Source organism: Oncorhynchus clarkii, chromosome 12 (genome assembly GCF_045791955.1).
Source record: "Oncorhynchus clarkii lewisi isolate Uvic-CL-2024 chromosome 12, UVic_Ocla_1.0, whole genome shotgun sequence".
Lineage (NCBI taxonomy): Eukaryota > Metazoa > Chordata > Actinopteri > Salmoniformes > Salmonidae > Oncorhynchus > Oncorhynchus clarkii.
The window spans coordinates 71,022,584-71,038,251 of NC_092158.1; the positions used below are offsets into that span (position 1 = coordinate 71,022,584).

Here is a 15,668-nt window from a genome sequence, read left to right on the forward strand (position 1 = left end):
TTGTTTGTCATTTTACTGCACTGTGAGGTGATAGTAATACATGCATTTTACTGCACTGTGAAGTGCTAGTAATACATGCATTTTACTGCACTGTGAGGTGATAGTAATACATGCATTTCACTGCACTGTGAGGTGATAGTAATACATGCATTTTACTGCACTGTGAAGTGCTAGTAATACATGCATTTTACTGCACTGTGAAGGGCTAGTAATACATGCATTTCACTGCACTGTGAGGTGATAGTAATACATGCATTTCACTGCACTGTGAGGTGATAGTAATACATGCATTTCACTGCACTGTGAGGTGATAGTAATACATGCATTTTACTGCACTGTGAAGGGCTAGTAATACATGCATTTCACTGCACTGTGAGGTGATAGTAATACATGCATTTCACTGCACTGTGAGGTGATAGTAATACATGCATTTCACTGCACTGTGAGGTGATAGTAATACATGCATTTTACTGCACTGTGAAGTGCTAGTAATACATGCATTTTACTGCACTGTGAGGTGATAGTAATACATGCATTTTACTGCACTGTGAGGTGATAGTAATACATGCATTTTACTGCACTGTGAAGTGCTAGTAATACATGCATTTCACTGCACTGTGAGGTGATAGTAATACATGCATTTCACTGCACTGTGAGGTGATAGTAATACATGCATTTTACTGCACTGTGAGGTGATAGTAATACATGCATTTCACTGCACTGTGAGGTGATAGTAATACATGCATTTTACTGCACTGTGAAGTGATAGTAATACATGCATTTTACTGCACTGTGAGGTGATAGTAATACATGCATTTTACTGCACTGTGAAGTGCTAGTAATACATGCATTTCACTGCACTGTGAGGTGATAGTAATACATGCATTTCACTGCACTGTGAGGTGATAGTAATACATGCATTTTACTGCACTGTGAAGTGCTAGTAATACATGCATTTCACTGCACTGTGAGGTGATAGTAATACATGCATTTTACTGCACTGTGAAGTGCTAGTAATACATGCATTTTACTGCACTGTGAGGTGATAGTAATACATGCATTTTACTGCACTGTGAAGTGCTAGTAATACATGCATTTTACTGCACTGTGAGGTGATAGTAATACATGCATTTTACTGCACTGTGAAGTGCTAGTAATACATGCATTTTACTGCACTGTGAGGTGATAGTAATACATGCATTTTACTGCACTGTGAAGTGCTAGTAATACATGCATTTTACTGTGAAGTGCTAGTAATACATGCATTTTACTGCACTGTGAGGTGATAGTAATACATGCATTTTACTGTGAAGTGCTAGTAATACATGCATTTTACTGCACTGTGAAGTGCTAGTAATAAATGCATTTTACTGCACTGTGAGGTGATCGTAATACATGCATTTTACTGCACTGTGAAGTGCTAGTAATACATGCATTTTACTGCACTGTGAAGTGCTAGTAATACATGCATTTCACTGCACCCGCTGTACCATCTGCTAAACTGTGCACACAACCAATAAACTTTGATTACATTTTGATTTGATATTATTTTCTCACCCTCCTACCAATAGTTGCTGAATAATGTCTCTCTCTGCAGTCTGCAATGACCTTGGCTTAGTGCCTCTCCTCTCTCCCTCCATGTGTTCCGTCTGTCTAACAGATTCTAGAAGAGTTTCACAGTGTTGGTGCAGCTACTACTACTCTCCAACAGTGTAATTTCTAAGACATTTGTCAGGACAGCCGTGGTCTAGCCATGCTCTAGTTTTGTCTCCACTTTCTCTGCATGTTATTTTGGATCTCTGCATTGAAATAGACTTAGTAGGCGATGTTCGTGTGCCCTTGTCTCTTTAGTTTGCTGGTCCATGAGAGAGAGGGACATATTTGTGTAAGCCCTACTACCCTCAGTGCTAACCTCAGGCCTGGCCTCCTTTCCTAGCCCTAAACCCAGGCAGTGCTCAGTAGTTCATCAACCATTCTCACATATTCCCCCCTCCACAGCCTTGTCCTGAACAACACTGACACACAAGCATGCACATGTAGCAGAGTAAGAAAATACCCTCATTGAGTTTTATGACTTCAACCCACATTTTTTTCACACTCACAAATGCACACACTAGCACATGCAAACAGTATAAAGCTATGAAAAAAAATAAGCTAAACTATACATGTATTCTTCACACCAAGCTCGTTTTCTGGTGCGCTCGATAGATGGTGGACAGTATTTCTGGACTATAGATGAATGGCTTTCTCCAGTAATCCTCATCATGTCTGAATAAGTGATTGCCTGGACAGATTAAAGGGAGAGATTAAAACTAGAGGAACTGTTTTCTGGGGGGAAAGGAAGAGTAAGAGAAAATCATTTCTGTCCATGCCAACACGATCACACATATGACATTCAACACGCATCACTTCCTACACAGATACACATGTACCAGTGCCCACTGAAAGATGACTGGGTTCGATATCAATATAAGTCTCCTGCACCACTAAAACAAATATTTATCTGGTTCTATGGGCAATACCTTATACTAAGTTAAGGTATTGCACATACAGCCTAGTGGGCCTGTAACTTTTTATTGTATTTTTTTCACAAACATATCATTATCTGGCTAATTATTATGGGGGACTCAAGGGAAAAACAATGTCCTGTGTGGGAGCCTCCAGCAAATAAATGGGCCTTTCTGTAAGAAATGCTAGGGCCGATTGTTTTGTCCCAGTCTGCCCCTGGGGTAACTTGTAAAGGGTTTATAAACAGTTGACTATCAGTTAATATGTTGTTTATAAATTAGTCAGAGCATTCAAGTTATGCTATACTCCTATCCTCATTCTGCTCTCGATCAAACAGTGACAGGAACACAGTGGGGTGTGATGAAGGCGACGCTCCGATTAAAGTTCCTAATCTCACAGGCAGCCCATCCAGTCTCCGAGGAAGAAAAAATAAGTGAGTAAGAGACAAAAGCACAGACACTCTCAGAGTGGCACTGAGAGAAGACAAGCTTCCCTTTTATCAGGGCCATAATACAGCATGAAGTAGCCTTTAAAATGAGTTAACTCCTGGCTCTGAAGTGAGGTCACGGCTAGCAGACCACTGACTCCAGCCCACACTGCATTTTAGAGAGCTCTGTTTGGTTCAAAGGAAACAGAAGTCAACAAAGATGTTCTTCTTGATGTACTGGTTTATAATCATTTTCATGTTCCCTCCACAAAAAGAAGCACTCCTAATAAATTGAGTTACTGTGTTTTCAAGTATGCTTTCTCCTCATACAGACATGATTATGACCTTTGAAATATCCACTGAGCCCTCAACTCAACTCTGAGCTTTGAGTGAATTCACAAGACAACAACAACAGACAGTGTTTTGTCATTCTGAGTGTGATGGCGTGCAACACTGATCTGTTAGACTTCTCTGATGGAGGTCAAACGGTGCTATAGATCTAAAAGAGCCTCCAAAACACACACACACACACACACACACACACACACACACACACACACACACACACACACACACACACACACACACACACACACACACACACACACACACACACACACACACACACACACACACACACACACACACACACACACACACACGTCAATGCTTTGAACTAAACTCATACATCCATGTTCATCCATACATCATACTGCCCATGTCATCGCCTGTCTCAGTGTAGAAACATGTGGTGGCGTTAAAACTAATTGTAACTGGATCCACTACAGTGGCAGGAGAAGAAGGGTAATGATGACCGTCACCTGGCTCTCTGCTGGGAAGGGAGGGGGACTGAGTGAAGGGTACAGCAGTACCAGTTGACTCATTGGCAGGCAGCAGAGCACAAACACTCAGCCTGGCTGGGCAGCTGGCTGCAACACAACATATCTCAGGGGAGACCATGTCCTGGTGACTGGCAGTATGTGTCTGTGTGTGTGTTAAAGTGAGTGTGTGCATGTGTCTCTAAGAGCCTGTCTGTAAGTGCCTGTGTGTGGAAAACATTGAGTGTGCCAAGTGTGTATGTGTTTGTACAGCATGTGAGAGTGAGTGTATGTGTGTATGGACGTGTGAGACAGAGGAGAGGCCAGACCCAGCAGGCTTTTCACTGTGCGTAAAAACAAAACAGCATGTAGAGGTAATTCACACACAACACATACGTAACAGGGGAGACATCTTACAGAGAGCCAAGCTGATGTTATAAAAAGACAAGCTAAAGTATAATAGGAACCATTTAAATGTTGACACAAAGTGCTGTTTCTTTTTCAGTAATCCCTGCTGTGCTCATTTCCCCACCTCTCTACCAGACATCCTCTCCCTGCTTCTTCCTCTAACCTGTCATACTGTCCCTCTATTGTTCATTCAACATACTACAGTCCAAGCTCTAAACCCCCTGCCCACCCAGTTCGGACAAATAACGTACCATTACATTCACCATGTGTTAGGAGGGGATGCATTTTGTTTGTGGCATGCATTACAACATCCGGTAACATGGTGTTCTTAGTCCTCTAGACCCTGAAAATCAACGAAGTGAGCTGCCTTGGCCAATCCTTCACCTAGAGAGAGAGAGAGAGAAAAGGGAATATTCCATGATGTTCAAGGCCTGTCCGTATCATTCTTTCTCCATGTAGCTATTCTGAATTCACTTCCAGGTCATCTCTCACATTGGAGTGGCTTGAACATTGAAAGTGTCAGGCAGTTATCATTAGTATAAACTGTGTGGAAGTGGCGTGTCGCTGTCACTTAAGTCAATGTCTGCACTTATCTGATCAACTCCTTCACACAATCACAGACTGCCATCAGACGGCTTTTGCATTATAAATAGTTGCTCAACAACCTTGCTTTCATTTCAGACAAGGAGTTGATTGCAATTAACGTGCACTGAATTAGCATCAGCCAAGTAGTCAGCTATGATTACAGAGCCCAGGCCTGATTAAGCTAAATCACATCAGCTATGATTACAGAGCCCAGGCCTGATTAAGCCAAATCACATCAGCTATTCTCCTGTCTGGTCTGGTCTGGTCTGGTCTGGTCTGGTCTGGTCTGTCTGTCTGTCTGTCTGTCTGTCTGTCTGTAGCGGATAACCCCCCATGAAAACAGAATAGGCACTGGTTTGCAGGCTTTTCTGGCTAAATCATCTCCTATAATTCCTAGTTGTCATAAAACATGTCCTAGAGAGACAGTGCTCAAAAAGCTCATACTCTGTTGATCTTTTTGAAGAGATTAGTAATCATGTGACACGGTGAAGGTGCTCCTCAACATGCAACCCAACTCCAGCGAGATGTACATATTGTGGAGTTGAGAAACCAAGCTTACCCCAATGAAGTCTTTTTTTTTTAAAACAGTCAATTGTTTCCAGAAAATAAACCGAACAAAAAAAGGCCATTCAAAACACACAGATTTAATCTTGTAATTAGGTGGATAAATCTTTCATTTAGAAGTTGCTAAACACTAACACGTTTTTTCAAGAATGGAGATGAGGACCAAAGAAAGCTTTGAACTGGAAATAAATCTTGCCTTTCATGATTGACAATCTCTCCCCACACTAAACTAAATATCTCTCCCAACACTAAACTAAACACTTAAACAACACAATGTAACTCCAAGTCAATCACACTTCTGTGAAATCAAACTGTCCACTTAGGAAGAAACACTGATTGACAATACATTTCACATGCTGTTGTGCAAATGGAATAGACAACAGGTGGAAATTATAGGCAATTAGCAAGACACCCCCAATAAAGGAGTGGTTTTGCAGGTGGCGACCACAGGCCACTTCTCAGTTCCTATTATTCCTGGCTGATGTTTTGGTCCCTTTTGAATGCTGGCGGTGCTTTCACTCTAGTGGTAGCATGAGACGGAGTCTACAACCCACACAAGTGGCTCAGGTAGTGCAGCTCATCCAGGATGGCACATCAATGCGAGCTGTGGCAAGAAGGTTTGCTGTGTCTGTCAGCGTAGTGTCCAGAGCATGGAGGCACTACCAGGAGACAGGCCAGTACATCAGGAGACGTGGAGGAGGCCGTAGGAGGGCAACAACCCAGCAGCAGGACCGCTACCTCCGCCTTTGTGCAAGGAGGAGCAGGAGGAGCACTGCCAGAGCCCTGCAAAATGACCTCCAGCAGGCCACAAATGTGCATGTGTCTGCTCAAACGGTTAGAAACAGACTCCATGAGGGTGGTATGAGGGCCCGACGTCCACAGGTGGGGGTTGTGCTTACAGCCCAACACTGTGCAGGAGGTTTGGCATTTGCTAGGGAACACCAAGATTGGCAAATTCGCCACTGGCGCCCTGTGCTCTTCACAGATGAAGGCAGGTTCACACTGAGCACGTGACAGACGTGACAGAGTCTGGAGACGCCGTGGAGAACGTTCTGCTGCCTGCAACATCCTCCAGCATGACCGGTTTGGCGATGGGTCAGTCATGGTGTGGGGTGGCATTTCTTTGGGGGGGCCGAACAGCCCTCCATGTGCTCGCCAGAGGAAGCCTGACTGCCATTAGGTACCGAGATTAGATCCTCAGACCCCTTGTGAGACGATATGCTGATGCGGTTGGCCCTGGGTTCCTCCTAATGCAAGACAATGCTAGACCTCATGTGACTGGAGTGTGTCAGCAGTTCCTGCAAGAGGAAGGCATTGATGCTATGGACTGGCCCGCCCGTTCCCCAGACCTGAATCCAATTGAGCACATCTGGGACATCATGTCTCGCTCCATCCACCAATGCCACGTTGCACCACAGACTGTCGAGGAGTTGGCGGATGCTTTAGTCCAGGTCTGGGAGCAGTCATCAGGAGCATGCCCAGGCGTTGTAGGGAGGTCATACAGGCACGTGGAGGCCACACACACTACTGAGCCTCATTTTGACTTGTTTTAAGGACATTACATCAAAGTTGGATCAGCCTGTAGTGTGGTTTTCCACTTTCATTTTGAGTGTCACTCCAAATCCAGACCTCCATGGGTTGATAAATTTGATTTCCATTGATAATTTTTGTGTGATTTTGTTGTCAGCACTTTCAAATATGTAAAGAAAAAAGTATTTAATAATAATATTTCATTCATTCAGATCTAGGATGTGTTATTTTAGTGTTCCCTTTATTTTTTTGAGCAGTGTATATCTCCCCACACTAAACTAAATATCTCTCACCACACTAAACTAAATATTTCTCCCCTCACTAAACTAAATATATCTCCCCACACTAAACTAAATATATCTCCCCACACTAAACTAAATATATCCCCCCTCACTAAACTAAATATCTCTCCCAATACTAAACTAAATATATCTCCCCACACTAAACTAAATATCTCTCCCAATACTAAACTAAATATATCTCCCCTCACTAAACTAAATATCTCTCCCCACACTAAACTAAATATCTCTCCCCACACTAAACTAAATATCTCTCCCCTCACTAAACTAAATATCTCTCCCCACACTAAACTAAATATCTCTCCCCACACTAAACTAAATATCTCTCCCAATACAAAACTAAATATCTCTCTCCACACCAAACTAAATATCTCTCCCCACACTAAACTAAATATCTCTCCCCACACTAAACTAAATATCTCTCCCCTCACTAAACTAAATATCTCTCCCCACACTAAACTAAATATCTCTCCCCACACTAAACTAAATATCTCTCCCAATACAAAACTAAATATCTCTCTCCACACCAAACTAAATATCTCTCCCCACACTAAACTAAATATCTCTCCCCACACTAAACTAAATATCTCTCCCCACACTAAACTAAATATCTCTCCCCACACTAAACTAAATATCTCTCCCCTCACTAAACTAAATATCTCTCCCCACACTAAACTAAATATCTCTCCCCACACTAAACTAAATATCTCTCCCAATACTAAACTAAATATCTCTCCCCACACTAAACTAAATATCTCTCCCCACACTAAACTAAATATCTCTCCCCTCACTAAACTAAATATCTCTCCCCACACTAAACTAAATATCTCTCTCCACACCAAACTAAATATCTCTCCCCACACTAAACTAAATATCTCTCCCCACACTAAACTAAATATCTCTCCCCTCACTAAACTAAATATCTCTCCCCACACTAAACTAAATATCTCTCCCAATACTAAACTAAATATCTCTCCCAATACTAAACTAAATATCTCTCCCCACACTAAGCTAAATATCTCTCCCCACACTAAACTAAATATTTCTCCCCACACTAAACTAAATATCTCTCCCCACACTAAACTAAATATCTCTCCTCATACTAAACTAAATATCTCTCCTCATACTAAACTAAATATCTCTCCTCATACTAAACTAAATATCTCTCCTCACACTAAACTAAATATCTCTCCCAATACTAAACATCTCTCACCACACTAAACTAAATATTTCTCCCCACACTAAACTAAATATTTCTCCCCACACTAAACTAAATATCTCTCCCCACACTAAACTAAATATCTCTCCCCACTAAACTAAATAGCTCTCCTCACACTAAACTAAATATCTCTCCCAATACTAAACTAAATATCTCTCCCCACACTAAACTAAATAACTCTCCCCACACTAAACTAAATATCTCTCCTCACACTAAACTAAATCTCTCTCCCCACACTAAACTAAATATCTCTCCCCACACTAAACTAAATATCTCTCCCCACACTAAACTAAATCTCTCCCCACATTAAACTAAATATATCCCCCCATACTAAATAGCTCTCCCCACACTAAACTAAACATCTCTCACCACACTAAACTAAATATATCCCCCCACACTAAACTAAATATCCCCCCACACTAAACAAAATATCTCTCCCCACACCAAACTAAATATCTCTCCCCACACTAAACTAAATATCTCTCTCCACACCAAACTAAATATCTCTCCCCACACTAAACTAAACCCCCCCCACACTAAACTAAATATCTCTCCCCACTCTAAACTAAACCCCCCCCATACTAAACTAAATATCTCTCCCCACACTAAACTAAACCCCCCCCCCCATACTAAACTAAATATCTCTCCCCACACTAAACTAACCCCCCCCCACACTAAACTAAATATCTCTCCCCACACTAAACTAAATATCTCTCCCCACACTAAACTTAATATCTCTCCCCACACTAAACTAAATAACCCCCCCACACTAAACTAAATATCTCTCCCTATACTAAACTAAATATCTCTCTCCACACCAAACTAAATATCTCTCCCCACACTAAACTAAATATCTCTCCCCACACTAAACTAAATATCTCTCCCCATACTAAACTTAATATCTCCCCCCACACTAAACTAAATATCTCTCCCCATACTAAACTTAATATCTCTCTCCACACCAAACTAAATATCTCTCCCCACACTAAACTAAATATCTCTCTCCACACCAAACTAAATATCTCTCCCCACACTAAACTAAACCCCCCCCACACTAAACTAAATATCTCTCCCCACACTAAACTAAATATCTCTCCCCATACTAAACTAAATATCTCTCTCCACACCAAACTAAATATCTCTCCCCACACTAAACTAAATATCTCTCTCCACACCAAACTAAATATCTCTCCCCACACTAAACTTAATATCTCTCCCCACACTAAACTAAATATCTCTCCCCACACTAAACTAAATATATCTGCCCATACTAAACTAAAGGGCAGGGATTAGGGAAGGAGGGAATCTAAAACCATGAGCTCCCTCTACTGCAGGTATGGAAGTAGACATTGGAAGGCTAAGACCGCCATCTTGTGGAAGAGTGTATGAAAACAGGAATGAAGATGAGATCTATATACTTCTATTATCTAGTAGTTATCTATTATTCTTTTATTTTTCATTCATAACATTCAATATAGACATGTTCAGACAAAATAATATACAGTAGATCATTTCATTCATTTTAGGCAAGAAAGTGTACACCCTTGTGAACACACAATAAAATAGTATACCTGTGGAATATATTGAAATATCAATTTGAAAACGTTTCATTCATGATCAAGTCGCATCAAGTATCAAAGAGTATCAGGTGAAAGGTATACGTTTCAGGTTCAATCTAAAACAAAGACAGTACAGATTCATGACAAAATATGGACCATGCTGATATTACTTTGCTAAAAAATAGAGAAACAGATCATTTGAGTTCATCTTAGAACAGGGGTGCTAAGTTCACATGTTTCTGCGTGCTTGGCTGCGATGGAGCAGAAGAAACCCAGGATAGAGAGAGGGAGGGAAAGAGAGGGAGAGAGGACCTTGGGCATAAACAAAGCTGACGAGCTAATTCTAACCCTGACCATTGGGTAACATGCTTTAGCACGCTGCTGCGTCACACTGCCTATAGCAGTGTGGAGGCCTGGCCAGACATGATTTAACAGGGCCAACCATACCCAAGGCACTGCATCTCTCCCCCTGTCATAGGACTATGACACACTTCAGGATCATGCATAAGTAACACAAAAGCAGTCTAGACTAAGCAACACAGACTGACAGACAGAGAGAGGAAGGAAGAGAAGATTAGTGGAAAGGTGAAAACAGTACGAGGTGGAAACACCATGAAAACCCCAGTTACAGTCCTTCCTCCAGTGTAATAGCGTATCAATCCAACATGTTAGGGAATTTGTTATGACAGTACGTGCTGAAGTTAAACTCCTCCACTGTAAACTCAACGTTCTTCCACTTCTTGGCTAATTTTCTTCCCTCCGGAGTCTCCATGGCAAAGTTCTCGATGGCCAGAATGGGCAGCAGGGCAATATTCTTATATATCATTTCCATTCCCCATTGCTGTTCAGATATAAATGTATAAACAAATAAACTGATGTAGATTTCCATATATAAGCATATTAAAAGACAATAGAATAATCCTAGTACCATAAGATAAACGGAATGGCTGCTGATCCAACTTTTCCTGGACCTTTCTTCCCGGGGACTAAAGGTTTCCGAAGTTCCTGCGCATGTGCAGGATTCTGTACTTACGTACAGTCTCTGTTCTAATCGTATAGAACAGGCTACTCTGGCGAATGCTGCTCGTTTAATAAAGGGAGATCAAAGCTGAATCAATGTCAGCAAGATCACATAATGATAGTATTGTTCATAACAGAACTGAATATACACTGAGTGTACAAAACATTAGGAACACCTTCCTAATATTGTGTTGCACCCCCTTTTGCCCTGAGAACAGCCTCAATTCGTTGGGGCATGAACTCTACAAGGTGTCGAAAGGGTTCCACAGGGATGCTGGCCCATGTTGACTCCAATGCTTCCCACAGTTATATGAAGTTGGCTGGATGTCCTTTGGGTGGTGGACCATTCTTGATACACACAGGAAACTGTTGAGCGTGAAAAACCCAGCAGCATTGCAGTTCTTTACACACACAAACCGGTGCGCCTGGCACCTAGTACCATACCTCCTTCAAAGGCACTTACATCTTTTGTCTTGCCCATTCACCTTTGAATGGCACACACTCAAGGCTTAAAAATCATTATTTAACCTTTCTCCTCCCTTTCATCTACACTGATTGAAGTGGATTTAATGAGTGACATCAATAAGGGATTGTAACTTTCACCTGAATTCACCCGGTCAGTCGATGTGACGGAAAGAGCAGGTGTTCATAATGTTTTGTATACTTAGTGTAATAGCATAGCATAACGTTACTGTAAGACAACAAACACCACCTCAGGTTTTAGGATGATTGTGTAAATGGCTGCATTTTTCACTCATGTGGGCCACAACTCAACAGCGCGCGCCACTAGGCAAAATATATGCCTACGGATCCGCAGCCTCGGCCTAAAAAGCTAGAGATTAAAGGTCAACCTCACCCTGCCACAGGCAGCACAGCTGATCACACGGCCTGGCTCCCAGTCCTCGAAAGTCTTCAGCGCGGGCTGCCCGCCGGTCTTATAGTACCTCCTGAAAACAAACACACATGCACAGGTTACCTCCTCACACACACTGATGCAAAACCACTTCAAATATGTGTTCTTTTTGCCTTACAATGTGGACCAATAAGTCTTGTGACAGTATCAGGACAGACATTAGAGAAGCACAACTTACTCAAAGTCAGGATTGATGTTGACATGGTGTGCGTTTTCAATGACTTTAATGTCATGGCCTAAGGCCACGGGCAGAAAACAGCCTCGACACGAGAGCTGAACCGTAGCAGCATTGAAACGACTCCTCTTCTTGAGCTTCAACTGCTCTGCCAACTGTCTTGTCAACAACGCTTCTGTCTGGAGATCAGTGATCTAATAGGGGAGGCAGAGAGAGAAGAAATCAAGTGAAAACAAGATTAGATCATGAGGAACGGGCGTGCTCAACTCAAAAGTTTGTAGTAACAAAAATAATTTGGGTGCCGAGTTCAAACGGCATATACTGGAAAAAAAGGAAAGTGAGTGAGTGTAGGTCTGTCCTTTTTCCCCAAAGTGATTAGAGACATGCAGGGGTAGAACATAGAGAAAGATACCAGCCTCACCACCATGAGGAATCGCCTTACCTTCATTTGGAAGTCCCTGGGCTCCATCCTCTGCACTTCGCCGATGGCCCTGCCAGTCAAGTCCTCCAGACATTCATTGAGGAGTTCCCGACGCACCTCCCGCCCCCCCGCCTGGGCCACCACAGAGTAAACGCTGTCACTCGCCCGAGCCCGGCCACTGGCCTGCTGTTGTGCAATCTCATTGGTCAGCAGCCCATAGCGCACCACCAGGTTGCATTCTGGGATGTCCAGGCCCTCCTCGGCTACGCTGGTGGAGATCAGGAGGTTGAGGGAGCCCAGGCGGAAGTTGCGGATTGTGTCCTTCTGCTCATTCTACAAGCGCAACCACAGAAACACACAGAGGTCAGTTGTTGGTATAACACAGGTCTTGGCACTTTCCAACCCACCTTTCTATTCCTCCACAAGTTTCATGTCAAGTTACCTGGGTCATGTAATTGATGCCATTGCCAGCGCCAGTCAGAATGGCTGCTCTGATACCAGCACGCTGCAGTGCTGGGTTGTTGGACACCCAGTCATACAAGCAGCAGATGCTTTTACGGGTCTTGGAGAACAAGATCCCTCTGGAGTGCCCACCCTGGACAAACTGCTCCAGCAGGGTGTTCTGAAGCTTCCCCATTTTAGGGTTTTCAAACCGGGCATCGCCTGACAGTTTCCTCAGCTCCACCTCGTTTTCTGTTGAGGAACAGAACACTGACTTTCAATGTTCAGAAGTTGAACTTCCTATAAATATACCCTTAATATTCCAGAGAATCACACGCATACAGTTTGGGATTGTAGGTTCTCACCCTGGTAGAGTCCAAGCAGGAAGAAGTCGGTTCCATCCATGGCGGTGGAGCTCTTGGTACTATAGTAGGACTCAAGGACCCTAAAGGCATCCACCATGCGCACAGTGTCATTGATGAGCAGGGCGTCGTTGTACTGACGCAGGTGGAGAGCACACTGGGCCAGCAGTCTGTTCCTGTCTGTCACACCTACACCAGGAAACACACATCCAAAATAGGTTTTAATACAGTATTCAAATCTCTGGTATTGACTGAGGAAGTTTCCTTGTGTGATTTGCTGCATGAAAATACTTCCTATGCTTAGGTTCTATAATGTGGTATTAATTCATACTGAGAGGATGATTTACCCTTCTTCTCCAGAATCACCACGTCTGCCTCGTACTCCTGCGTGCCAAACTCCCTGACAGGAAACTCAGGCCCTAAGGCCATGAAGTCATGGATAAACTGCATCATGAACTTCAGGTGATCCCCAAATGGGTCCTGAGACAAAACAACAGGAGTTTGTTGAATTTGAAACCAATACAGCTCTCAAGTTCAAAGGCTCTATGTTTACAGAACAGAATTGAACTCACCTGAGGTCTTCTGTCAACGATGTCAAACCTTTTCCTGGGTCTGGGGACCTTTTTCTTCAGCTCAGGGGCGTACACTTTAGACGACACAATCATTGAGTCCAGGTTGGCACAAATCTGAAGGCCATAAATAATGAAATGAGCTAAATGTAAAGGGTTAGATGAGGGACATTATTCATTTTTTTACTCAGGAAGAAAGTTGGGACTGAATAAATAGCATGTAAAGACCACCGGAGAGAGAGAAACTGACCTGCAGTACATGCTCCACAGCTCCTTTGATGCTCTTGGCTCCCCCTGTCCCAGGAGAGGCAGTGAGGCCCAGGATCTGCGGCAGCCGCCTCTCCCCCTTCAGCTTCTGTGCCACGTAGCGCGCCATGATCTTATTGTAGACACCCTCCTTATGGGTGTGGTGGCACTCATCAATGATCAGCAGAGTGAACTCTATGGTTGGGAGAAAGGAACACAATGGTATTGTGAACTTAATGGAATCTAATGGTTTTACTGTATACTAGTTCAACATATGGTTTAAAGGTAAGATATGGACCAGTCTTTTAAGTGTGTTAGCTTAGGTTCCAGCGCTTTACTGTGTCAGGTGTAGATAGTCTTTATCATGACGTGTCTGTCAATTGGGATTGATACCAAGGGCTACTGGTGCACAGTGGAACAAAGCCTGGGAGCCATCTTACAACAGCCTAACTTCTAAATAATCAGTAACAAGTAGTGTGTACTACACACACCTCACAGCAATACCGTGATTCAATATGTGGAAGGCAGCAGAGTAGCTACTCACGTGAGAGCTCCACATGTTTTCCCTCCTCCTGGTTGGTCAGGGCATTCTCCAGTATCTGTGCTGTACAGATGACCAGGTCAGAGTTCTTGACCTCGCAGCCAAAGAAGTCCTTCTGGTCACAGTCCCCACTGATAGACACCAGGCTATAGTCTCGACCCAGGTAGGGATTGAACTCGTTGTTGTAGTGTTGGTCGACCAAATGAACCTGGAAAACATAATGTCAACAACAGTTAGCCATGGTTTCCCCGGGAATAGTGGAACCTATATTTTCTGGTTTTGTATGGAATTTAACAACAGGCCTATACTAAAATGTCAGACTACCTAGATACAATTACAAAGATGGGTCAGTTACCTGGCCAGTTACTCTGAAACATCTGCTAAATAGGCCCAACGCTCTAGTAACCCCTCCCTACCTACCTTGTTGACCAGCACAGCCACCTTAGCTCCGGGGTTATTCTCCAGATGTTTTTTGGCCACATAAACAGCAGCCCGTGTCTTTCCTCCTCCGGTGGGCAGCCAGATGATGATGTTCTCCCCCCGGAGAGCCCTCTGAACCACTTCCTCCTGGTACTCATACAGCTCAAAGTCTGCCATCCTACTGGTCTGTTGGTCCACACACAGCTCCTTAGAAATAAAAATGCTCATTAGACAAAAGGCAGTGCACCACAAGGCTATTTTAAAACTAAAATGCAATACACACTGCAAACGTCCCTACAGTACGACAACTTACTACGACTACCATTTGTGGCAGTCAGCTATAGATGAAGTCAAGCCATATTCAAACTCAGCTCACCAAGTGTTTCTGAAGCAGCTCTATGTTTTGGATCAGCAGCAGACAATGTCCATGGTCCGTTGTGACCAGGTTCTGAGTACAGAGGGGTTTTCACTGATAAAGATCCACCCCCCGGTGACACCCAAACAGAAAAACGAAACCAAAAGCACTTCCTTCTCTTGTGAAGGGGTCCTATTCAAGGGAGTTCTTGAGGGCCAACAGAGTATGTCTAAGTAAAGTGACACAAGGATGTGAATTATAGTTAGAGTAGAAGAGTTATAGGGATAT

The 15,668-nt window shown here is 43.1% G+C and overlaps 1 protein-coding gene across 2 annotated transcripts; it reads right to left on the reverse strand.

Annotated features, from left to right (window-relative positions):
• Positions 1-4,356: 4,356 nt before the first annotated feature.
• On the reverse strand, positions 4,357-15,551 carry LOC139421171 (ATP-dependent RNA helicase DHX58-like). 2 transcript variants are annotated; one of them, XM_071171786.1, is made up of 12 exons: positions 15,402-15,548; positions 15,026-15,232; positions 14,609-14,813; positions 14,069-14,259; positions 13,822-13,935; positions 13,597-13,729; positions 13,253-13,438; positions 12,889-13,139; positions 12,468-12,779; positions 12,029-12,219; positions 11,794-11,884; positions 4,357-4,545 (listed from the first exon to the last, which is right to left on the reverse strand). In XM_071171786.1, the coding sequence occupies exons 2-12, from the start codon at positions 15,200-15,202 to the stop codon at positions 4,498-4,500; spliced, it is 1,899 nt and encodes a 632-aa protein (XP_071027887.1). In that variant the 5' UTR covers positions 15,203-15,232; positions 15,402-15,548; the 3' UTR covers positions 4,357-4,497. The 2 variants fall into 2 exon arrangements, with proteins under 2 accessions (XP_071027887.1, XP_071027886.1); XM_071171785.1 differs by lacking the exon at positions 4,357-4,545 and adding an exon at positions 9,774-10,758 and having other exon boundaries at positions 15,402-15,551.
• Between the last annotated feature and the right edge of the window lie 117 nt (positions 15,552-15,668).